Source organism: Thamnophis sirtalis, unplaced genomic scaffold (assembly GCF_051295495.1).
Source record: "Thamnophis sirtalis isolate CommonGarterSnake01/CBP01778 unplaced genomic scaffold, rThaSir2_p1.2 scaffold_6, whole genome shotgun sequence".
Taxonomy (NCBI): domain Eukaryota; kingdom Metazoa; phylum Chordata; class Lepidosauria; order Squamata; family Natricidae; genus Thamnophis; species Thamnophis sirtalis.
The window spans coordinates 82,075,011-82,101,770 of record NW_028261386.1 but is presented as its reverse complement, the minus strand read 5'-3'; the positions used below and the strand labels follow the sequence as shown (position 1 = coordinate 82,101,770).

Genomic DNA, 26,760 nt, shown 5'->3' with positions numbered 1-26,760 from the left:
GGCACCGCACGTGGGAGACTTCTCAAACCCCGCCTTCGCGTTGTTGGGTCTGATGCAATAAAGCCTCTAAATTGGCGTGGAGAAGGGGAAAGTGGTGGCTCTCTGAGCCAATCAGCCTGAAGGAAGGGAAAGGCGCGTTTCCCCCCCCGGACACGTGACTACCCTCCTTTTTGCGGGGGAGGGGGAGGTTGCCGGCTTGTAGAGTAGAATGTTAGCGGACCGGGACTGAGTGGGAAGTTGAAAACGTTTGCCACATACGACGGCTCTTGATCCAGCTGTTTGCATCTGCGTTAGTTGTGGTTTCGGCCGAATAGAATAAAATAGAATAGAATAACATAATCCAGGGGTTGTTGATCTTTAATTTCCTGTCCATGTCACACCTGACCCGTGTGACATGGAAAGCTGCTTCAATCAGATATAGGCAGGCCTCCAAACCTACTCGGCTACCACTCATATATTCTGCCAAATCTTAACAATTTACGCTGACCAAGTACTTAATATTCAACTGGATATTTCAAACTTGTCCCACAACATTCAACAAACAGATGGAAAAAAGCAATCTGACCAGTGTTGTCTATCCACAAGCAGAAAATGAGCCCCTTTAAAATCCGTGGCAATTATCACTCGAGTTTCACTTGTCCGAATGGGTTCTATGACTTTCTTGAAAAGCTGGCTGAGAGAAAAAGAACATCTTGTCTTTCCTTTGGCCTTTTATATAGTTTGTACACTCTGTGCTGGTCTTTGATAAGTAAAGATGTGATTTGATTTCTACTATACTTGCCAAGTGGGGTTAACTGCCTTGTGGTTTTGAAGGGACATATCACAGAAGTGAGTACACCCCCTCACATTTTGTAAATATTTAAGAATATCTTTCCATGTGACAACACTGAAGAAATGACACTACATACTTTTATACTTTGCTACAATGCAAAGTATAATACAATACAATAGCAGAGTTGGAAGGGACCTTGGAGATCTTCTAGTCCAACCCCCTGCCTAGGCTGGAAACCCTATACCGTTTCAGACAAATGGCTATCCAACATCTTCTTAAAGACTTATAGTGTTGGGGCATTCACAAGTTCTGGAGGCAAGCTGTTCCACTGATTAATTGTTGTAACTGTCAAGAAATTTCTCCTCAGTTCAAGGTTGCTTCTCTCCTTGATTAGTTTCCACCCATTTCTTCTTGTTCTACCTCAGGTGCCTTGGAGAATAGTTTGACTCCCTCTTCTTTGTGGCAATCCCTGAGATATTAGAACACTATCATGTCTTCCTTAGTCCTTCTTTTCATTAAACTAGCCATACCCAGTTCCTGCAACCGTTCTTCATATATATATATATATATATATATATATATATATATATATATATATATATATATATATATATATATATATATATATATATATATATATATATATATATATATATATATATATATATATATATATATATATATATATATATATATATATATATATATATATATATATATATATATATATATGGTGGTCACACAAAATGTTGGCCCCATTTGGACATTATCACTTAAGGGTGATAATCACAAGCGTTGCCAGCAATTTAGATGTTAAAGGATGTGTGTTGCATTATTTTGAGAAGAGAGCACATTTACACTGTTATACAAGTTGCATACTCGCTACTTTATAGGCAAGTGTCATTTCTTCAGTGTTGTCACTTAAATATTACAAAATGTGAGGGGGTATAGTCACTTCTGTGATATACTGTATTATCTATTGCATTGTATTGCATTGTAAGGCAGTTACAATTTGGGGAAAACTTACTTTTAAAAATCAAAGGTTTCTTGTCAGGCAACATCAAAAAAATATGGAACATCAGAACTGCATGACATGGAAACAATAAACTGGCAACAATAAATAGAGAAGGTTTTTACAGTTTTATAGTTTATCTTGCTAATTCTTTTTGAAATATTTTCTTCAAACTAAACACCGGTCTCTTACTTACTAAAAGTTGACCTCGATTAAGGTGCCTAACAAACAGCACTCTTCAACAAATTACAAAGGATGAACAAAAATGAACAGATAAACTCTTATGGATTATTAGTTTATGAAATTGTCTGATGATGCAACTTTAGGCTTAGTGTGGGTGGTGATGTTATGCTCAGTCAATATATAATGGTTGAAAACAATATTAACCATTAACACATTTATTATTATTTCAAGAGAAATAATTGAGACCTCAAGAAAAGCCCTGCATTTACTGAAGCAAGAACACCCTAAATGTAAGCCAACACTTTCTGTTATACAGGTAAGACAAAAATAAAATCTGCAGGATTTGAATTTCAAAAGTGGGCCGTGTTTTGTGGAAGAAAGGAATATTATGGAGTCATAATATTCATATGACTCCAACCTCTGATAAAATTGAAATCTATAAATATACAGTGGCATTAAAATCTGTGTGATAAGTGGAAAGTAGAGGTTTTGTAAGCGTTTCTGTTGCATGGTGAACAGATAGCTGGTAAGAATAGTTTATTCTTACATTTCCTTAATAGGTGGATGTAATATATTGCAATGAAATTTCAGATGAGCTTAAATTTTCATTATCCCTCAATAAGAATCACACTGCTTTGGATGTGGTGACATCCCTTCATTTGTAGCCCTCCTAAAAAAAACAGGTCTAAATTGTGGATGCTTCTTTAGAACATAACACAGTATGGAGTCAAAAAATACTAAAATATTCCTGTACAGATTCCCAATCTTTTCATTTTTGTGTGTGTTTTGTTTTTGCTGTATATCTGAAAATCATACTAGTATGTTTCCATTCCTTTCTGTTTTGCTTCTGTACTACTGCAAGAATATGAAAGGGTCAGACTTTGCTAAAATAATTTCAAAGATTTGCAAAGCAATTTTATATCATAGATCTTGTGAAAGATATTTGATAACCTTCCCTAAATTTGCTTCTTATGTGTTAGTTATGGAATACAAGTATTTTCTATTCAGTTCAGTTAATCATAGACTCAATTTCAAATCTCTGATTTCTAGCCACTTTTACTTTGGTTATTACTTGCAGACCATTGCTTTTCCAGAATATTTTATTTAGCCTCTTACAATTTTATCTTCCTTTTATATTTTTTTCAAGGTCGGTGATGATTGTTTGGGACAAGAAATTATCAGAAAAGTTGCTAAAGAGGTAAAAGTATGGGGGGGAAAACTTTCTCCACTAAAAAAAAATTAAGCATTGAAAGATGGTTGAATTTATTTATTCATTTTTTCCTTTTAGATTGGTGTGGATATTGTTCATATTTGTCTTCCCTATGACAGTACTGAAAACGAGGTAAACATTTTAAAAATTCTACTTATTTACATGTTCTGTGTTGTTAGATTTGATATAATCTTAGAAATAATTATCTCAATCCTATGCAAGTTTGCTCTACTTTCTGAAAAGCTACAGGATTCAATGAAGTTAGTGAGTAAAATAGTATTACTTGCATATTATTAATTAGTTCATAAACATATTCAATCTAAATAAAATCTCTCTGAGATAGTTAAACATGACAACTTTTAGTTATATCCAAATAAAAACTAGTACAGTTGTTTATTTATATTTGTATTGCTATCAGAAGATACTTCGCCAATCAGAAACCAATAGCTGTTGAATGTAAAATGTTCAAATGATCAAATAAAAAGTTTTCAACTCAGTACTATTTGGGGAATTATTATCAGGCTTATCATTGCAGTGATCATTTTATGTAATTTATATGTGCTAGTTTTACAATGGCATGACTACAAAATTAGCAACAACAAAAACTATCAGTGTGGCATAAATTCAAAGACTCCTTGGTGCAAAAAGAAACATTTCTACACACAAATAGTTATTTTTCTTAAATGTAGCTTTTCAAGAGAGATCAAAAGCTACATCTAAAAAGATAAGCATTTCTCTATGGAAATTATCTGATCCAAGATTATAATCAAACAATAAATCAACAGGATTTCAAAAAGAAATTAAAACTATGGTGTTATATCCAATTATCTGGGAATAAGCCGTAAACTGTAGTGGGACTTGCTTTTGTGTAGATATGCATACACCATTTTATATATTTTAATAAAAATGTGGATTTATGAAAAGATATTATTGAGAATTGAATGTGAATGTATGTAAACATATATGAAGATCTAAATTAATACCAAGCACAGAGTTTACCAAAAATGTTTCCTGCAAGATTCCACACAAAAAAAATCTTGGTTATTAATATTGTAGTGTACGCTAAGGTTATGCTATGATTTCTGCCAGCACAGGATTATTTTCATGTTTCAATCCCTCAGAATAAACTAGACATAAACTAATAAGTGAGTCTGAAGTTTCATTACATGTTCTGGCAAGTTGGCACAGTGTAATGAACTTTATGAAAGTTTTCAGATCTGGCAAGTTGGCACAATGTAATGAAAATATAAGCCCTCTTTTGAGGTAAACTTTATTTCTGGTGCCCACATGGACATACCCAGAATGGTAATTTAGAAGTGACTCATTAGTACCTTCTTTCAGAGTGATTTCGTCAAATTACTATGCTATTCTTTCACAATGGCTTGCTGTCAGCCTTACCAGGTAGATCAGAAAGGAAACATAAGCAGATAACCTAATTCTATTTTATGGAAAAGCTAACAGAATCATACAAGTCTAAAACTTGAAATCTCTCACCATCTCTTTTTATAGCCTGATAAATTAGGGAGAATCCTTTTTATGTTTGTTTCACTCTCCCTTATGTGGCTGTGGGCTCACCCTCCTTATCTGATTGTTCCCTAAGGAACTCTTCCTCCCCTCCTCCTCACATACGATTACAGTTGCCATATTCAACCTATTCGCTTTTATCAGGATTTGCCAAGGTTGTCTGAATGCTGTCACTTGTAGGTTACCTGAAATGTATTTGTGCCTGTTTGTTTATAGTTCTCCAAAATACTTTTATCCCCCTGCATTCTGTTCTGAGAAGCTGAACAATAAAAGTAAGTTAAAAATATGGAGAATATGGTTATTAATAATGTCGTCTTAATGATTTTTAATTGCCCCCAATACTGGAGAGAGAGCCAGTTTGGTGTAGTGTTTGAGGCAGGAGCCTAGAAAGCAGGCTAGAAAATGTGAGTTCTAGTCCTGCTTAGGTACAAAGCCAGCTGGGTGACCTTGGGCCAGTTCCACTGTCTCAGTCCTAGGAAGCAGGCAGTGGAAAACTACTTCTGAAATACCTCAGCAGGAAAACTGCAGGGACCTGTCCAGACAATCATGAAGAATCATAAACATACCCAGGGTGCATTTATGACAGTGTGTGCACACACACATACACACATACTAACAAGTACTAAAGATGGCATGCCTGAATGCCATGGGAATGCAAGTTACTGGAGGACACAAGTAAGAGAACACAACTGTGGTGTGTTTTGCCATGTGGATTTCCCAGGTTGACGCTTATAGGAAGAAAATATTGATATACACTTTTACATATAACTCCTCTTCCATTTTGTGGATACTGAGTCTTTGAAAAACAGACAGCTACTTTCTTCATGTTCTTATAATATCCTCCCTTACCATGCTCCACTAGAGAATATTTAGGGAAGTACACTGGGCTGTGTGAGTAAGGGGGGAAAAAAGGAGTCTCCTGCTATTTTTGCAGAGTTCTACTTTTGTTGTGGTCTGCAAGTCTGTCCATGACCTTTGGATTTTCCAGTGAAAACATGTTGTACAGATTCCATGTATAATATTCATTCACTTATCTGGTGTGTTGGATTTTTTCCATGCTGAAATTATGATTTTATCTTTGTTGCCTCCTTTTTACTGAATAGAACAAATGTTCCTGACAGTAATTATGCAGCTTTGCTATGGCTGCTCTTTCTGTTGACTGTCTGAACTTGTGGACTGCTGCAGATTCAAGCTTTGTACTGATATCTGACTCCCACACACATCTCCTTGATCTGCTTTCATGTAACCTCATTCTCATACGGTTCCTTTATCACGGAGCACCATTCCACAGTTGGACACTGGAATGATGTAGTTCATGTAACTGCCTATAAATGACATAAGCACAATAGGGCCATAATTGATTTTTTATGATCATAATTATGACTATTTTTGAAATGAAAGTGCATTTGCCATTAGTCAGCTTCTTCATATTTTAAACTTTCAATAATTTTATATACGATAACATTTTTATTGGTAACATGGCTCTTTTTAAATTTGGCTCAGTTAACCTTGTGTGTTACCTTTTAGGTCATAGGTGAAATTATAAAACTGAACGAGGATCCTAGAATTCATGGACTTCTCCTTCGCCTTTGTAGAGAATCATACACAAGCAAAATATTGAATGCTGTGAAACCAGAGAAAGATGTGAATGGGTAAGCTAAACTTTGTAAATTTCATTGAGCAGATCTGGATTTTGCATCTTTAAAAAAGTTGTGCAAGCTTATGGATTTCATACTTTTAAGAACAGATTAATAAGAAAAATAAGCTAGTAGTTTTCCAAAATTAAATATAAAGCTACTCTGTAAATCATGTTGGTTAGAACACAACCTTAGCATTCTGCAAATCCACAAAAGAGAGTGCTCAAATATATTAGATGTTGTTTTTAAGGCCCTTCTTAAAGTCTTTTATTCTATTCCAAGCTTCTGAAAGGCATCTGTACTGCTAAACTATACCAGTAATGAGAAAAGCCAATTATTTAAACAATAAAACAAGTCAGATATATCTAATATACAAACAAATAACAGATTTCTCTCAGCTGTACCTAGATGTTTCAGGGATGTTCTTCATTCCCATCTCCTTGGGGCCAAGCAAAACAGGTGTGAAAGCTTAGGTAGCATTGGGGCAAAAGGATTAAGAGCTTTGCAGCTGCCTTTAAGAAATGTAAGCGGTGGCTCCTTCTGAATAACACTTGGAGTAACTTGTCTATCCAGTGATTTACAGAAGTGAATTTAGATCATGGGGACCTCACTAGGCTTTGACCAGCATATAAACTGCTGTATTTAAAAAGCAGACTGGGCTAGAGCTGGGGTGGGGGAGTAGTTTTAAGAGGTAGAAATTAGAACCTAGAAAAAGATTCCACAAAAAGAGCCAAAATTCTGGTTAGGGAACCCAGAGGCTAGAATAAAGGAGTTAGTGGTGGAGTGCAACTTTTAGTTTCCCGATTTTAGGTCTGATTTGTAACTCCAATGTTTTTCTTCCAAATTGTATTCAGACCAGAGGTGGTATTCAGGAGGTTCTGACCAGTTCTGGAGAACCAATAGTGGAAATTTTGAGTAGTTTGGAGAATCAGTAAATACCACCTGACTCTGGCCCCACCCCCATCTATTATCTGCCTCCTGAGTCCCAGCTGATCAGGAGGGAATGGGAATTTTGCAGTAATTTTCCCTTGGAGTGGGGATGGAATGGAGATTTTACAGTAGCCTTCCCTTGCCATACCCACCATATCACTCTCACAAAACCAAACCACACCCATCAAGCCATGCCCCCGAAACAATAGTCAAAAACGTTTGAATCCCACCACTGATTCAGACTAATTGCCTGGGCTGTTAGAACCAGGGGTGGGAGGGACAGGGAGAATGAAGGATAGAAGACACAAATAAGATACTTTCAGATATTGAAATGATTCACTGAGAGAATTTTTTTTAACATCAGCAGATCAAGGGTAGGCAATCTAAGACTTCATGGTTTAGGAGTATGCGAGGACCAAGCTTGGCAGAGCTGGACTAAGTACTTAGGATCCACATGCTAATAAAAAATATTAGTTTGTTACGGAAGCCTTTGCATTGTCCTTGTATTGTGAGTTTTATTTTAAAAGCACAACCAAAGCTTTTGCTTGCATTTTCTTACATAAATTGCTGAGGACTGCCACATTCTCTGATTTTTGTTACAGAATAACAGATTTTAATTTGGCAAGATTAGTGCATGGAGACATGCATGAATGTGTGGTTCCCCCTATTGCCAGTGCTGTGATCAAACTTCTGGAAAAGCAAGGTACGATAGTAAATTATATTTAGTATCTCAGATCACTGTTCTTTGCTTGTCTTGGCTCATGTTTGACTTCTCAGTGACAACTTGTCTAAATAATTGGCCTACCTTGCAATTTCTTTGTTCCACTAGAATCAGTATTATTTACTAAAATAAGTACAAATCTAGTGTCCTACGGATTGCAATGTTCATTTGCAATGAAATTGGCAGTGGTTTCTGATAGGCCACTTATTTATATCTGAATTGCTAATGGGCATAAAATGTTAATGCTACTCAGAGAAAAAGGAAGAGAAAGCTGTTGTTTCTACCTTCCCTTTACCGTACTGACAAACAGAAAAAGAGCATATAAAAAGAAGAAATAAATTGCTCAATCCTTCTTCTTTTCTTATTGGTTTGTCTCTGAACTTCCCATTGTTTCCTGCACAATCTCCGCTACTAATAAAATGTGGGTTGTAAGTTTGTGAAGTTTATTCATGATCATTAAAATAATCACTGACAAGAAGATATGATATTTAGGTGTATGCATGTTTCAAACATGGTCTGAAGAAGCTGTTTGCTGTTTCTTAATGTCATATTTCCATGGGAGTCTGAAAAGTAGGTGCCATTTGTTAAGGTTAATGGGACTAATAAATAGCAGAAAAGTGTTTCATGCATAAATAGGCACAAGATTTTTCTGCTTATTTACTTCTGCACAGTAGAGTTCTTCATGAACATCTGAGCCAGCTGTGAATTTACACATAATATGCCATTAAAAATTGGCAGAGAATTAAGAGTGTCTGATTATATTTTTGATTTTTAATATACTGTAGATAATATAGTGTTTCAAATTTGAAGTTAAAAAGAGAATTTAGAGTGGGCATAGATGCACATATAGAACCTCACCCAGTGGCATCTAGTGAAAAAAGCTGCACGTTTTCCTGGGCTCATGAGTTAGCTGTGCAATCCCAAGAAAATACAGATTTGAATTAAGGAGAGGAGCATTCCATATACACTAAAAGCATCTTATTGAACTTTGCTGGCACTTAGCTAAAAGTCCTATTTTAGCCAGGCTGGTTTTAAAGTACTTTTTCAAGTGCTGCAGATCTCTAATGTTAAAGATGCAGATTCATGCTTGGGTGATGTGCTAGAGTGAGGAAGGAAGAATCAAACTTTTGAAATCTGCACCTCAAAATGTATGTGTTTATATGTGGAGTAGATCAGCGGTCCTCAACTTTTGCGGCTCGCCGGCCTAGCGGGGGCAGTGGAGAGAGAAACTTGGCTACACGATCAGCGGGTGCGCACACGCGTGTGCAAATCTGAACTTGTGGAAGCAGTAGGCTGGCACACATGCAGTTTGACTTGCTCAAGTTGAGCTGCACACATGTGTGCATGTGCGCTGGCCCGTTGCTCATGCAAATCGAACTGTGTGCACATGGATGCCAGCCCACTGCTCACAGGGCCTGGTTCCAAATAGCTCTCAATTCAGTAGTCGGCCGGGGGTTGGGGACCCCTGGAGTAGGGGAATGAGTGAAAGAGAGGGCATTACAGGGTATGAAAGGGTGTGATATTGAATGTCCTCTATTTAAATCACTAGGACTTCTGAGACTTTAATAGAGGGTATAGAAGTAAGAAATTGCAATTGTAAATTTTTTTAAAAATAGAATACCACATGTATCGGTTTGGCACTGGATGCAATTAAGGTGATTAAACAAGCAACATTTTTAAGTAAATATGTATTTTTAATTGAGCATAATATGTATTTTAAAAGGTGGAATAAAAATATAAATTTCAGACCTAGAACTCACATTCCCCTGGTTTCTTAGCCAGCATTTTAAATACTACATCAAATTGGATTTCGTTAATGTTGTTAATGTTGTCATTAATATTTCTACTATTCACACCAAAACCACATTTTTTCATATATGTGCATTAAAAAAACTGCTTTTGGTCTCTCAGTCTGTCAAATTTAATTGGTGTGCTCTGTGTCACATTGATTTTGGTCATAGAAAAAATTCCTAAACTGTAATGCAGGTCTAGCCTATTTTATTTTAATAGAATGGTTTGTTTTCACAACAGAGAACAGTTTAGGAACACCAAGCTTCCATTTTATTATGTCATTTTGTTTCTCTAGTAATTTGCTCTTACTGTAGATAATGAGAACAATTGTTATCTTTTGCTTTCAGCATGTAATACCCTAGATGGAAAAAAATTATTACTTTTGGGCATCCAAGGACCATTGGAAGTTTCCTTGCAATGTCTTCTTCAAAGAAAAGGGGTCATGACTATGAGTTTGTCATGGAACATGAAGCAACTCCAGACAATGGTAAATATATCAAGGGCATAATACTTTTCTCTCTAGTTTGTTTGCTATCTTGTCATTATGGATCATTCAGAATTTTGAATATGTCACAAAAGCATTTGTTCCTTCAAAAAAACATAGTTTAAAGAAATATAAGCAAAGTGTACATTACTTCATCTCTAGATTTACTAGCTGGGTCCACATTTCACTATGTCCTAGTTTTTAACCATTTTAATACGTTCCATTTGGTTGAGTGCACATATTGCAGTAAAGGCATAAATTATGGATTGTGAAATTCATTGCACTGTACTGCTCTGCCTTTCTTCCATTCGTGCTCTTTCTTTATTTAGTGTTTAAGACAACATAGGAACAATCAAACACATGAATATATTGCATATATTCTCTTAGCTACTAGAGAGTGAAGCTGCTATATAAAAAGGGGCTTTAATATCCAGCTATTAAATTATTGTGTACAAATAAATGTAGCATCTTCTTTCTTGGGTGTGGCATTTTCAAAGTGAGAGCAAGGGCAGGCTGCTGTCTTCACTCCCATTCTAGCTGGGAAGGTAAATCGGGTACATATAAGTTATCAGAAAAAGCCTCTTACATTGAAGTACATGGTGTTTTTAAAAAAATCCTGTCAGTAATAGAAACAATATAAAATCATTGATGCTAAACATTCCCAGCTTCTCACACTTTAGAGATGCCCCAAACTCTATAATCTATAAAATTTAATTTAACTGCTCCATAAAATGCTTTATATTGTAGTTTTCATCCACATCCATGATTCTATTGGACAAAACTATGTTATAAAAACCCAGGAAAGGAAAAAGTAGGATTTCAATGGAATTAAAGGCACAAGGAGAAAAGGAATCACAAGAAAAGCATCCTTTCTTCCATGACATCCATGCATGGCTTGATAGATTGCCTTTTGTACCTTCAGTTCCCATTTCTCTTTTTAAGGAAGTCATCAGCTCCAATTAAATATACCTTTCTTAATTTTCCTCTTGATCTCATTGTATATATTTCAATTGTGTATTTGTTTTGTAATTATGTATTTTTTGGACTATAAGACAGACCTTTTTCCCTCAAAAAAAGAGGGTGAAAATCTGGGTGCATTTTATACACAAAATGCAGCATTTTTGGCCGCCTGAAAATCTTGCCTCTTCAAAATCTTGGTGCGTCTTATACTCCGAAAAATACGGTAGATCCTGATTCAGTTTCTTTATAAGATCAAAAACCCTTCAGTGTGCTTTGTTTATACTGGTCAGTAACTTTTGTATTCAGTCCACATTCATTCTTTATTTTCTCTCTTTTTCTAAGCTCACCTGCCTCTTTAAATAACCCGCTTTAATACCAGAAGGGGAAAAAACAAACTCTTGCACACAGGACATTTAGTTCAAATACCACTAGCATTCCATAGTGTACATACCGCTATCTTTCAATGGACATGCACACATACTGCATTAAACTTTCTTTACCCTTTCCCACATCATTTAGTGGATATTCTACCCAAGTATACTGTTTCATGTATGTATTTATTTTCCGACCTTTTATGTATATCTTGCTATATACAGGCAGTTCTCCTTTAGCAACCACAACTGGGACTGGCAACTTCATCACTAAGAAAAGCAGTTGCTAAATGGGAAATCACGTAACCAGAACTTGGGTTTCCTTTCCCTCATTGCCAGCTCATCCTGTGGGCACTGTGGTAACCAGCTGAAACTGACAACATTAATCAGTTTCAAACCTGCCTGGATAATGTACAAGAAGGGAATTAATCTTTCCAGAATTCATTGGAGAGAAAGGGATTACAAGTGAGTAAGCAGGCCCACAATGGAGAGTACACATCATGAGGAATACTTTGGGTCTAGCAGCCATGAAAACACTATGCAAATAGTCTAGTGAATTCCCCATTGTGAGCATCCTTGTCTTCCTCTCTATTCCATGTTGAGCCATTCACAAAGCATTTCTTTTATTCCCCTACATGCCTTGCTTCTTCCATAAACTGCACATCTGACACTCAGCAACCAACATTCAACTCCATATTTACACAAGTCGTCTTCACATGCTTTTTCTAGATCAACAAAAAAAGTTTATTTCTTTAATTCATACATTTCTCTTAACCTTTTGAGGGAGTCCCAAGAAGAAGCACGACAATGAATACTGATTCTGTCTTTATTGTAAAGTTAGAATTGTAAGAATCTTGAAGTTGAAAGTATCTCTTCCATCCCTCGTTTTTACTCTCCCAAAACAAGGGAGGGTACTTTCTGAGATGCTTTTTCAACTTCTCATTCCGGATGCAAGTTTCATTTTTGAGACCAGGGTCTGATTACTGTTATCCCTACTAAGGAGCAAAATCTGATCTGTTCCCTACTTACTTGGTTTAAACTGCATTGTACTTGTCAATTTTTGTTCATTGTCACTGTCATACTCTATCAATCAAATATGTTGAAACACCTTCCCAAAGACTCCAAATGAATCCTCCTTGTTGATGATGATGATGTTAATTTTTAATTCATTGGCAACAGGAGCAAAGGAAGTGTCAGTGCTGATGAAGTCAAGGAAAGCTTTGTCATAATTGGCTTTTTTATGTTTTGGCCCCAGCAATTTATTTGAGGATACTGACTGCAAATGCTGGAATGCTGGAATGCAAAATAAGCATTGCAATTTCTCTGGCTCGGTTGGAATCCAGCTTCCAGTATTCCACAGATTTCCAGAAGGTGGCAGCCAAGTCAAATAGGGTGGCTGATCTTTTTCTGTTTGGAGTTCATAATTGAAACTATAAAATATGTTTTCTCTAAACTGAACAGCTGTGATGCTAAGATATTTCTCCATTGGAAAGATTCTGTTTTTACAGCTGCTGAGGTTACCGTATCATTTTGTTCATGAAAATTTGGAAAAGCATAATTGTTGTCCCCAATGTCGAAACAACCTCCTTAAATTTTAAAATTCTGGCAATTGTCCTAACTTGTTTAGTCTTCATGGCATCACATTGTATTTTGATAATTGTGCAATTATAATACAATGATATTTTAATTTCATTACAGTAATATACAATTAAGTGGCTCAGCGGTTGAGATACTGGGCTTGTCGGTTGGAAAGCCGGCAGGCCAGGTTCAAGACCCAAACGCCACACGATGGGGTGAGTTCCCATTCTTTCCGTAGCTCCTGCTCAGTTCAGAAGCATGGAAATGGGAGTAGATAAATACGTACCACTTCAGTGGGAAGGTAACAACACTCTGTGATGTCATGCTGGCCGCATGATCATGGAAATGTTTTTGAACAGTACTGGCTCAATGGCCTTGAAACAGAGATGAGCACCATCCCCTACAGTCAGCAATAATTGGCAGAGTAAAATCCACAGGGACTCCTTTATTTTACCTTTGGCCACATTAAAGGAAAAATAAAACTTGTGAAATACTATTGCAAATCCCTGCATAGTGGTGAATTTTGGTTTTGAGATTCATACCTTAAACCTAAGATTTCTTTTAATTTTTGTGTACATATCTCTTTAATATAAAGATCAACATTTGTCTTTGAATATAGTCAATCCTTATCTGGTAATCTTCAGATATGTGGGGACTGCAAGTCCCAGAATCCCAGTCAACAATGCCTTCACATCTGGAGGATATCTGGTGGGAGAGGCTCACGAATCATAATTCTCAAATCAGCTTCATATCATCCTATGTTAGCCAATTGATGTGGAACTGAATAAGGATGTGGACAGCAAGGACAGACACATTGTACCTGTCAATAGGATAAGAACAAGAGTAAGCATTTCTTGATGACTTATGGAATTAGCAGGGCAGCAATAACTGGGTGTACTGCTTTCTCATTAACACAAAGCCATTGTTGGAGATCCCACTGTAATAATGTTCCCAGTTTCGAAACAAGCATTCTTGTCCTGTTACGAACAGAGGAAACACCTGTGTCTCATATGCAAACATGGGGAAAAAGTTATTATTCTTTGAGTTGAAAAATGTAGATATATTGATTGATTGTACTTTTATATCTCCAGACTCCATAAAGACTCCAGGTGGATCACTACCTAAAACAGAAAAACATAAAATCACAACATATTAATCAAGTGGGCATATAATACAAATAGGTGCAGTGCTGTCAGCTCGTTCCCCAGATGCCCTCTGGAAATGTTTGGTTTTCAGTAGCTTCTAGGAGGCCACAATGAGGTTCTGGTCTAACTTCAAGAGGGAAGCCATTCCATAATATGGGACCACAACTCAAAAACATTGATTGGGATCTTTTTCCTCTTTTGCCATCCAAAAGATATTGATATCAAAAGATATTGACAGATATCTGCACTGAAATGTTAAATGCCTAAGTGTCAAGTTTCATAGGGTTTTATAGGTTTAAACTTCAATATTGAACTGTATTGGGACCCTATTCATTATCAAGGTAGTGACCATGTTATGGAACTGTGTTGATCCTGATTTGCTAATTTTTGAACTCTGGCATTTGGACAAATTGCTATTTCCCTATGTTTCAAAAACAGCCTTGGCCATAGCCTTTACTTCAATAACTAGCAACTGAGAGCCCATCTAAAAAATTCCCATTAATTCCTATTGCTTTCAATACCTGATTGCTTTATTTCATTAACAGAAACCTGCCATTTGTCTTAAAAAACATCTTCTTTTTAAAAACTGTAATTATTTCATCCTGAAGTTTATGATGTCACTTTAAGAAATTGATGTCAACTGTAGAGGAATGCAATCTTTAGGCAGTTCTCAGTAATACGGCATCTTGATTAGGACGTACTGGTTTATAGTGCATGAATTTGTGTTGATTTAACATTTTATGCTCTTTCTGGGAATGGGAGGGTCTTAAAAGATAATATAATCTTCTAGCATAATTTTCACTGAAGTTGTGTAATGCTATGAACTAAAGATTCAGAGTTTTTATTGGATTTAATCTTGTCCAGTTTGCTGGAAGAAAATGCTATTAATTCCCATGAGAATGAGCATAGGGAATCTTTCCCCACACATGATTTTTTTAATTCACTCTTTGCAGCATGATCTCATTAATGGATTTTAAAGCATTTTACAATGTGTAACTAGTTGTCCTTTGGATGAGTGTTCACACTTCTGTCAGTTTTCTATCACATTTGGTTTCAATTACAAATAGCAGGTGTTTTGTGTTGGTTTTACGACTAATTGGAAACCATATGATGCATTTGCAAGGAAATGGGTTTCATTATTATTATTTTTTCATCCTTGCTTAGTCTATGGGAGATTCTTTGTAATGTGAAATGTATACTGTTTACAAGGTGGATCAAACATTGAGACAGGTTGCTGTACTCCAATTCTTTGTGTAGTTCGGATAGTGTATTGTGGCATTCTTGGTGCTCTTTGCGCTCTGTTGTTTACTCACAAATATTCATTATCCACTGAAGATGTTACCTAGTTGGGTAATGAAATGCCTGCAAGCAAACAACCAAGCCATAATCCTTTCTGTGTCAGGATGCTGTGTTGTACTGTCTCAAGATTAAGTACCTGACAGGCAGGTTGCACAAAAATAGCACACTGTTAGTACTGACTAGCTACCAGTATTAATTTATAAAGAGCAAGTCCTGCCAAACTAATTTTAATTATTTTTGATTGAACATCTTAGTAGTCTGTTGGAATACTAATGAATCCTGGACAAGAGCAAGCTGATTAATAAAGCCTGGGCACTCCTTGCATTTCATTAATGAAAAAGAGGATTTGCTTATTAAATTTCAAATAACCTAAATATATTGGAATAACATAATAAAATACAGTAGTAAAATTCAGAATGATCCTAATATCATTCTGAATATCATAGGAAAACAGATCCTAAAATGTGATTGATGTTATTTGTATTATAGCTGTTAAGCTTTCAGAAACACGATAACCTGACATGGGTTATTGTCCTGATGTCAATAACCCATGTCCTTGTCACTATCTAGGTCTGCCTTTGGAGATTTTCTATAAGTTGCAGCTGTTTTTTAAAAAGCAGCAGCAGCTAGGCTTTAGGTGGGACATATCTACCAGTGTAAAATAGCACAAATTAAATTTGGTGTATGAGTTGCCTTTAAGTTTCCAAGCCTAATCCAAATACTGGTCCTACCTGGCATAGCCCTAGAGTATATGATGCAACACTTCATCATATTTTAGTCAACTCCTTTAGCCATCTACAAAAGTCATACTGACCACCTCTGCTCCTCCTGATGTTACATTGGGCACAGACACATGACGGGTCTTGTAATGGTATGTGGGAATGACCTTGGCAGACAGGAAGAAGAGCCACAATCTAGGCGATGCTCATCTAAGAAGCAGCTGAGCTCATGAAAGGAATGTGGGCATAGCCAACATCTCAGAAGGGATCCTTCCTAGGTTGTTGGACTGTAAAGATAAGGGGAAAGAGGTGTACTTGAAAGATTGTGATAATATAAGCCTACAATGCAAATAAAGTTAATGTTGGTCTTTTCTAATGTGCCTCGCAAGGCTAACATTTGCCTATGATAATATTCACCTTGTGGAACTCACTCTCATCAGAAAATGATGTAAACTCCACCTTGCTGACATGTGGAGAGAGTAGCCTTGAAGAACAGGAAGAAAAACTGCTACCAAGGGACAGTCAGATAAGTGGGGCTTGAGCCAAGGCCAAGAAAATAAATTGAGAAAACTTAACCATATCAGATAAGCCCTTCCCTAGCTCAGATAAAGATAAAGGAAAGGAGGGAGGAAGCACATTTAGACTTGCATGATTCTGTTACTATAAAGTTTACAATAAAAGAAATGCCTGGCCTATATGGCATTGGTCTTTTAGTCTGGTTTATCTTGTAGGACTGACACATTTCAAACACAAGTTTATTTCAGCAAGACCTTGTACCCAATTAAAAGACTAAGTGCATCTCTTTTTGCTTTTTGCTTGGGAGTGTACTGTTAGGCTGCTCCTTTTCTTTCTTGCCATTGAAATCAGGTCAGAGACATTTGCTATGCTGTCCTTCCTTTCCTACATAAATAAGCAAAACCATGGTTGAAATCGAAGTTTGTATTAGATTTATGTTCGTATAACACTAAAATATAATTTAGCAAGGCACCCAGATTGGTCCATTGTGTTTAACAGAATTTTAATTCATTTATAAAAGAAAACCAACATTCAGCAAGGTTTAGATTTATAAAAACAACTGACATAACTACTATTTGCTCTTATTTCTCTTTTTCCCCAAGACATAGTTTCAGGAAATACATAGGATAATTAACTAAAGTGTTGCTGTTATAACTCATTAAAATAAACCAATTTTCAACCAAGGTTTAGGAGGTTGCTTAGTTTATACATATACAACACATTGTATATGCATATTAATTTCTCAATTATGTATTTTCTGATTATAGCTGATTAAACATTGCTCAGCACTTTGTGTTTCCAGATATATCCCATAATACAATCAAGTGTATGTTATTTTATACATCTTAGCTTCGTGATGCTGATATGATGGTCGTGGGCAGTACCAAACCTGAAGAGATCACAGTGGCTTGGAAAAATCCTGAGATCACTACAGTGGATTTTTCACAAAGCACTTTATGGGGTGAGTTTTGTTGGAGATGTAAAGTACAGTAAATGGGTGCTAAAGCTTAACACTTGCAAGAATTAATTTCTTAATGTCAAAAAATTATGCTCTTATATCTTAAACTTTAAAATAAAGGGCAGAAAAATAAATTTTCCTTTGTCTGATACAGAAAAATCCTATGACAGTAGCATTACTTCAGAAAATGGTTCTTGCCTTTACTTTGTTACCGGCATTCCTGACTAATTCTTGTTGGCTGATGCATAGAGCCATTAGTGCCTATGTTTCTTCTCTCTCTTTCTCTCTCTCTGGGCATTAATTGATGTGTTGAACTCTGAGCCTCCAGGTTAATAGTTGATAGATTTTCCATTTTTCAGTGTCATAATATATAGCCAGCTTGGTATAGCAGCTAAGGTGCTGACCTAGAAACCAGAGTGTCAGGTGCGACTTCATTTAATAATCAGGAAAGAAACCATTCAACTCCATTTGTTTGAAATTAAGTGTACTTTTACTAATTAGAAACGAACAGTAGCGAAGCTAAGCTGAATCTGGTTAATTAGGCGCGAAAGCAAAGAATATCATGTATAATTCAATCCCCTCCCCTTGGCACCCCAGTCCATAGTCCAATGATAATTCACCCAACTGTCAGTGGGAGATATCTTCAAAAAACATCACCAGGATGGAATGCTGGACAGTTAACCTTGGCGGGAAACTCCCTCCACATGCGCAGTAAGATGGTCAGGCAGCGTCTAGAATCTTCCTCCAGCACATAATAATTCCCATCCCAAATACCATGCCCCCCCCTCCCCGTTTCAATGGCAGCCAAAGCAGCAGCAAAGCAGAGGCTGACATCCGGCCCTCCTCCAGAAAAGGGCAGTCAGACCTGCAGGAACAAAAAGAACACAAACCGACAGACAACAACACATGGTAGAGAGAAAGGGTAAGGGAGAAAAACAAAAGAAAGGAAATTTAGGAGACTGTCTAACAATCAGGGCTTGTCAGGATAGGGAGAGTAGAACTTGCGGAGCAGACAAGGTGCTCGAACATGGGATCCGTCAACCCATTCAGTGTGAGATGGGGGAAAATGCTTCCAAGCCACCAGGTACTGAACATGGTTTCGCTGCCTACGAGAGTCCAGAATCTCACGGATCTCGAAATGTTGCTCATCCTCTATGAAAAGCGGTGCAGATGGAGGAGGGAAAGGTGTTCTCAAAGAAGAAGTGAGGAGAGGCTTCAGGAGATTAACATGAAAAACAGGGTAAACCCGGTTGAGATGCTTAGGCAATTGGAGTCGGACGGAAACAGGGTTGATGATCTTGACAATGGGAAACAGGCCAACATATTTTGGGCCCAATTTCTTTGACTTCTGGGGTGTTTGAAGAAATCTAGTGGATAAATAAACTTGATCACCAACTTTGTACTCATAGGGCTTAGTCCGTTTCTTATCAGCCTGTTTCTTATGAGCGCGGTGCGTAGCATCTAGAGTCTGGAGAGCCAAAGGCCAAACATCCCGAAGGCGATCATTCCACACGGACAGCGAAGACACCTGCGGTTGCTCGCAAGGAATTTCAGGAATGGGTACAAAATCTTGGCCGTACACAACACGAAAAGGGGTAAAGCCAGTATTGCTGTGCACGGAATTGTTGTAAGCCACCTCAGCGTGAGGCAACAATTCCACCCAATCATCTTGCTGGTAGTTGATGAAACAACGTAAATATTGTTCTAGTACAGAATTAGTCCTCTCGCAAGCCCCATTAGTCTGAGGGTGGTGGGAGGAGCTTAACCCCTGGGCGGAGCCAATCCGTTTCAGAAACTCTTTCCAGAATAGGGAGGTGAACTGAACACCCCTGTCTGAAATGATGCGGTCGGGCACCCCATGTAAGCGATATATGTGAGAGATGAACATCTTAGCGAGAGATTTAGCTGAAGGGATCTTGGAGCAAGGGATGAAATGGACTTGCTTGGAGAATAAGTCCGTAACAACCCAGATGACTGTGTGTCCTTGAATCTCTGGAAGTTCAACAATGAAATCCATGGAGATCTCCTTCCAGGAGTCACTGGGCGAGCCACCGCCTGGAGTAACCCCTGGGGCTTACCCGGAGGGCGTTTAGCAGCGGCACAAATGGGACAACTAGCAACGTAAGCCTCAATGTCCTTTTTCAATGAAGGCCACCAAAATTGCCTCTTGACGAGGTGTAGAGTCTTGACGAATCCAAAGTGTCCAGCCATCCGGGAGTCATGAGCCCGTTGAAGAACAATGGCTCTAATGGACACAGGAATGTATAACTTTGCTCCAATCCAAGGCAATCCATCCTTCATAGTGCATTCATTCATGTGTTGCTGGAACCACTCATCCTCAGTAAGGGCCTTTTTAGGTTAGAAAGAAAGTCCTAAGTGACCTTTACCTTAGAAGTTGCTTGACTTCTAGTAACAACAGGAGCAGCGAGGCTCTTTGTGGGAATGACAGGCTGGACAACACTGAGCTTTGAACAGTTGTACTGAGGGAGCCTGGACAAAGCATCAGCCATAAAGTTTTTCCCTCCTGGAATGTATTTCAAGGTAAAATTGAATCTATTGAAATGCTGAGCCCAGTGCATTTGCTTAGGACAGTGATGGGCAACCTTTTTGGCGTGGTGTGTCAAAAATCGGCAAAAAATCGAGCATAACTCGCGTTGTGTGTCACTTCGACAAAAACATAATTTTGCGCAATTTATAGTTTAAACTACAAAAATATATAATTGCAATATAATTGTATTTAATAAACCAAAAACAAATTATTTAACATACCTGCTTAGTAACTTCTTTGTTCATCAGTCAATTTCGTATGTTGCCCTTGATATTATTGAACTTGTTTGGGGTGCCGTGAACCAGGGCTGTGGAGTTGGCTGCCGTGAACTGAGATAAGTGAGGGGGAGGGCGAATTCTTTAACTAACCTGCCTATTAGTGACTTTTTTGTTGCTGAATTTCATTGGCTAAATCTTCAATTGAAGGTTGGTATTTTGTACACTTCAGGCCCAAGAAAGCGCTACTAACCTTATCTGTCAATCTGTTTCTTTTGTTGGTTTTGATATTATTTAATGCTGAGAATAAGGTCTCACAAAAGTACGTAGAAGGAAAAATTGTGAGTAAAGCTGTTGCTATATTTGTCAGGGTGCTAAAAGTATTTGGTAGTCTGTTCCAGGCACTCCAAATTTCCTGTTCGTAGTGGCATTCATCTTTATTCTCCAAGCGGCCCCTTTCCAGATTCTCAAGCTTTGACCTCAAGTCGACAAACACCTGAGCCCAGATGCTGTCTTGAAATTCTGCAAGCTGCATCTCCAAATCATCTATTTGCATCCATTGGAAACCATTTAATTCCAAACTATTGTAGACTACTACATCAGGATACTTAATTATTTTCATGGTCTGTTCTAGGCTTCTAAATTGACTAAATCTATCAGTAAACTGGTCAAGTAACGAGTCTAAAACATGCTGGTACTTCATATGCAAGAGTTCCACTTCATTTTGTACAGCTGCATTGGCCTTCTCAAAATGCTTTTGTACTCGAGGAAAATACTTATACGTTTTAGTTTCTACATCTCGCTTGAAAATTTTTACTTTACTTTCAAAAGCTTTTATGTATCCAAACATAACATCAATACTTTTGCCAAAACCTTGTAAGTTTAAGTTCAGTTCATTAACATGAACAGAGAGATCTGTAAAAAACATCAGGGTGTTGACCCACTTATCATCATTGAGCTGAGGAAAGTTTCCCAGATCCTTCTCTTCAAGAAATACCTTAATTTCTTCAAAGCACTCCACAAAGCGCTCAAGAACCTTGCCTCGGCTCAGCCATCTTACATTATTGTACATCAGCAGTCCACTGTAGGTGGAATCAACCTCCTGTAAAAGTGCTGAAAATTCTCGCTTGTGAAGGGGGCGAGCAGCTATTAAATTAACTATTTTTGTTAGAACTGACATTAAGTCATTTAAGTCAGTGAATCCTGCCTTGGCACATAAAGCCTCCTGATGGATAATACAATGAAAAGGCACAATCGCGTGTCCAATAGCTTCTGTAAACAATTTCACAAATCCAACATTTTTCCCCACCATGTTTGGGGCACCATCTGTCGTCACTGACACAACTTTAGATATATCAATGCTTAGGTCACAGAATGTTTGCATAACAACCTTACATATTTTGCTTCCTGATGTACTTGTTGGCACTGATACTAACTTTATCAACTCTTCTCTCATTGTGTGACCATCAGAATATCGACCAATAATGGCCAACTGAGCATGCGATGTGACATCAGTAGTTTCATCAAGAGAGATGGAAAAATATTTACAATTCCTTATGTCTCTCTTTAATTGCTGTTGTACGTTTGTGTTCAGTCTCATTATTCGGTCTTTTATGATATTTCTACTGAGTGGTAACTCAGATATTCTCTTAATAATTGCATCTTTATTCTGCATATCGTGAAATAGAACTGGCGCACATCTTAGGAGAGTTTCTTTAATAAATTCTCCCTCATTAAGCGCTTTTGCATGCTGAGCTATGGAGTGAGCAATGCTCAAACTTGCAGAGTTTAAATTTGTAGAGCCTTTCATAAATTTAAGGATGGAGTTAGATTGGCTCTTATAAAGGTGTAGCTTCCTGGAAATGTATTCCCTCCTTTCATCCTCACTTTTTTCCAAGAGCTGGGAATAATTAGTTTCAAAATGTCTATTTATATTCCATGTTCTGCTTACTACCGTTTCAGAACATAGAACGCAAAATGATCTGCCATTTTTTTCTATAATGCCATACATCTCGCTCCATGTCTCTTGAAAGGGTCGGCCACTGCCACTACCACTCCCTTTACTTAACCTTTGTTTTTTATTTTTTGGGTGCTCCATCAGTGGGCCAGTGACAGCAGATAGAATTCTAGATAGCCAATTAGGGGTTAACTAGCCTAACAAGCTAACTGGCACAACCTCCCCCTCACTTATCTCAGTTATTGTGGCAATTACAAGTCCATGGCACCCCAATAGTTGCTGCTAATGGCGCTCACAGTTCCTGTTGGCCCTCCGCTGTTCCCTGCTGTGGTGCGGTCGTAACCAACAGTCCCAGGAGTAGACTCTCTGTGCACGCCTTACCTATTAAATATCAAGAATATCTATCGTAAAGGCCAAAAACAGTCTATGCTGCGCCCTGATTGCAACGGTCGCTAAGTGTGAAAAATGGTCATCAGTCACTTTTTTCAATGCCATTGTAACTCTGGTCACTAAATGTTTTCCCCCTCCTCGAGACTCCTCACTTCTTCCTTCATTCCTCTTGCTTATCTACCTTCACCTTATCTGTCTTCTGCTCTTTCCCTCTCTTCCTTCCTTTCTCCTTCCATCCTCTCTTCTTTCCTCACTCACTCCCTTCCTCCTTTTCTCTTCCTTCCTCCTTCCATTCTTTCAGCTTCATTTCTTTTGCCCATCTACCTTCTGTCTTTCTGCTCTTTCCATTTCTCTCTTCCTCTTCGCTTCTGTTCCTTCCTCCTTCCCTCCTTTCCTATTTCTTCCTTCTTCCTTCCTTCTGCCTATCTACCTTCACCTTCTCTGTCTTTCTGCTCTTTCCGTGTCTTCCCCTTTCCTCCCTCCCTCCCTTCTTTCCTTTCTAGTTCCATCTTTTCTTCTTTCCTCTCTCCCTCCCTTTTTCTTTTTTCCTTCCTTCCTCTTTCCTCTTGCCTATCAACTTCATCCTCTTTGTCTTTCTGCTCTTTCCCTCTCTTCCCCTTTTCTTCCTACCTCCTTCCCTCTTTTCTCCCTCCCTTCTTCTTTTTCTTCTTTTTTTCTTCCATCTTCCTCCTTCTCCTCCCATTCTTTCTCCTTCCATCCATCTTTTCTCCTTCCATCTTCTCCCCCCTCCCTTCTTCTTTTCCTTCCCCCCTCCCTCCTTCCTTCCTCTCCTTCCCTTTCTCGCACACAGGAAGGGGAGGGGAGGCTTTCTAGTCGCTTTCACAGCATAATTTCTTTATCTAACTTTTAAAAAACAGTGTGCAAATCAAACTTGAGATTTTCGTAATCTGCACAGCACCAAGTTATTATCTTCTGTTGTTACAAATTCGCAGCTACTCCATTCTTTCCGATAGGGAACTGCATTTCCCAAGATGCCTCAGGTCCTCAAAGCGCTGAACGCGGTTTTGCAATTGACTCCAGCGAGGCCCGGTAGCCGCCGGCTGGGGTGGCTGTCAAGGCGCTGACAGCGGAGCAGACGCGCCGTTTGTTACTGCTTCCAGCAATCGAGACGGACGAGGGAAGCGGCGGTGGCGGGAAGCAACCAAGCCTTGCAGACTCGCTTCCCACCGCAGCACAGGGGCCGCACAGGCGTGGTTGCTTCCCATCCGGAGGTGGCGGCAAGAGCAGCGCGTTGTTGTTGTTGGGGCCAGCCTGCTCGTCCATGGCTGGAGCCGGGCAGCGACTGTAACGACTGCTCGGGCGAGGTGCGGAGGAAGAACGGAAGGTCCCTCCCGCTCGCGGCGACGGCTCCAGCCATGGACGAGCAGGCTGGCCCCAACAACAACAACGCGCTGCTCTTGCCGCCACCTCCGGATGGGAAGCAACCAAGCCTTGCAGACTTGCTTCCCACCGCAGCACAGGGGCCGCACAGGCGTGGTTGCTTCCCATCCGGAGGTGGCGGCAAGAGCAGTGCGTTGTTGTTGTTGGGGCCAGCCTGCTCGTCCATGGCTGGAGCCGGGCAGCGACTGTAACGACCGCGCGGGCGACGTGCGGAGGAAGAACGGAAGGTCCCTCCTGCCCGCGACGACGGCTCCAGCCATGGACGAGCAGGCTGGCCCCGGCGTCTTCTTCAACAACAACAACAACGCGCTGCTCTTGCCGCCACCTCCGGGTGGGAAGCAACCAAGCCTTGCAGACTCGCTTCCCACCGCAGCAGGCTTCTGGCGGCTCCCGGGCAGCGATCCCACTGCCATCCGCCCGCCCCAGACTCCCTCCCTCCCTCTTGCAGCCCGCCCCATGCGAATCCCCCCCCCGCATCTTCTCCCAGGTTTCTCTTTCAGGGTAGGGAGGCTGCGGGCTGGCAGTAGCCGCCGTGGGCTGGCTTCCCCCCCCGCCCCGCCTCACCTCGCCTCCTCCACTAGCCTTTGTCCCTCCACAGTAGGGTGGCTGGGGGGAGGAGACGGCCCACCCGCCCAACTCCGCAAAGGGGGAGAAGGAGAGGAGGGCCGTCTCCTCCCCCAGCCGCCCTGTGGAGGGACAAAGGCTAGTGGAGGAGGCGGGGGGGGAAATCCAGACTCCCTAGGGAAGGCCTTCCCTTGCTAAAGGCTGCCGCCGCCCACTCTAAGCGGCAAAGCCTCCCGATTCCCACCGGTTACTCACCAGTGAAGCAGCACAAGCAAACAGTGAAGGCGAAATGAAATGGAGACTCGTGCGGCGTGCTTAAGCTGACTCCAGCCAATCAGTGAGCTGGCTAGGATGCCGCGTGCTTAGTTTTCCATCCCAGCCAGCTCACTGATTGGCTGGAGTCCAGGCCAATCAGTGAGCGGCAGACTGGGCTGGCTTAGATGGGGGAAAGGAATGAGCGAGCTAGCGGCAGCTGATGATGGGCGGGAGAGCCAGCGAGCGACGAAATAAAGCGGGTTTTTTTGAGAAGCGGGCGGGACGCGGGAAAAATGATGAAAGATCGTTCCTGTCCCACCAAAAGTGGGACGTCTGGTCACCTTAGGGATGAAGCCTGTGCGTGTCACCCCAAATGGCTACGCGTGTCAGCACTGACACGCGTGTCATAGGTTCGCCATCACTGGCTTAGGAGAAAGTTTTCTGGGGGTTCTCAGTGCTTCCAAGTTTTTATGGTCAGTCCACACCTCGAAAGGGTGCTTGGCGCCCTCCAGAAAATGGCGCCACGTGGATAAAGCCCAGCGAACAGCAAAAGCCTCTTTCTCCCAAATGGCCCAACGTCTCTCCGTGTCGGTCAGTTTGCGAGAGGTGTAAGCGCAGGGTTGTAATTTACCTTGGCTATTAGCTTGAAGTAGTACAGCTCCCACTGCCACATCACTTGCGTCAGCTTGGACCACAAAAGGTGCGTCCATGTCCGGGTGTTTGAGGACTGGTTCCTCCGCAAAGAGGCGTTTCAACTTCTCGAAAGCAGCTTGACAGTCCATAGTCCAATCCAGCGGTTTGCTAGGTTTAGGCTTGGCCCCTCCTTTCAACTTAAGGAGGTTAGTTATAGGGAGAGCTATCTTAGCAAAGGAGGGAATAAATTGACGATAGAAGTTAGCAAAACCCAAGAATTTCTGCAATTGCTTACGTGTACGTGGGGCCTCCCACTCGGTGACCGCTCTGACCTTAGCGGGGTTCATTTCAATTCCCTTGTGGGAGATGCGATAGCCTAGGTAATCAACTTTCTCCTGATGAAATTTGCACTTGGATAATTTGGTGTAGAGTTCCGCCGCCCAGAGTTTTTTCAGAACTGTGCGAACCAGCTTCACATGTTTCTGTGTAAATAAGGGTATCGTCTAAATAGACCATTACGCCTTTGTAAAGATGGTCATGTAAAACCTCATTAATTAACTGCCTGAAGACCGCTGGCGCCCCCTGGAGGCCAAATGGCATTACCCAAAATTGGAAACAACCAAGGGGGCAGTTGAAAGCAGTTTTCCATTCGTCTCCCTCCTTAATTCTGACTCTATAGTATGCTTCCCTTAGGTCCAATTTAGTGAAAATCCGGCCCTTCCCCAGTTGGGCCAGCATGTCCTTCATCAGTGGTAAGGGGTACAAGTTCTGAGCTGAGATGCAGTTTAAATTTTTGAAGTTCACACATAATCTGAAGGAGCCATCTTTCTTTTCCCCAAACAATACTGGAGCTGCTACCTTGGGCCTCGCTGGCTCAATGAAGCCCCGTTCCAAGTTTTTATCAATGAATTTCCTCATTTCCTCCATCTCTCTAGGGGTCACTGAATATATTTGGGACTTTGGAAGCTTTACTCCAGGTAAAATATC

At 39.8% G+C, this 26,760-nt stretch overlaps 1 protein-coding gene across 1 annotated transcript in view; it reads left to right on the top strand.

Annotated features, from left to right (window-relative positions):
- The window catches only part of MTHFD1L (methylenetetrahydrofolate dehydrogenase (NADP+ dependent) 1 like), a 160,627-nt gene that overhangs the window by 431 nt on the left and 133,436 nt on the right, over nt 1–26,760 (top strand). The window contains exons 2-8 of the mRNA XM_087718294.1: nt 2,199–2,283; nt 3,115–3,165; nt 3,256–3,309; nt 6,229–6,353; nt 7,871–7,971; nt 10,128–10,267; nt 17,702–17,813. Coding sequence (XP_087574420.1) covers nt 2,199–2,283; nt 3,115–3,165; nt 3,256–3,309; nt 6,229–6,353; nt 7,871–7,971; nt 10,128–10,267; nt 17,702–17,813 — 668 coding nt within the window. The remainder of the gene's footprint in view (nt 1–2,198; nt 2,284–3,114; nt 3,166–3,255; nt 3,310–6,228; nt 6,354–7,870; nt 7,972–10,127; nt 10,268–17,701; nt 17,814–26,760) is intronic.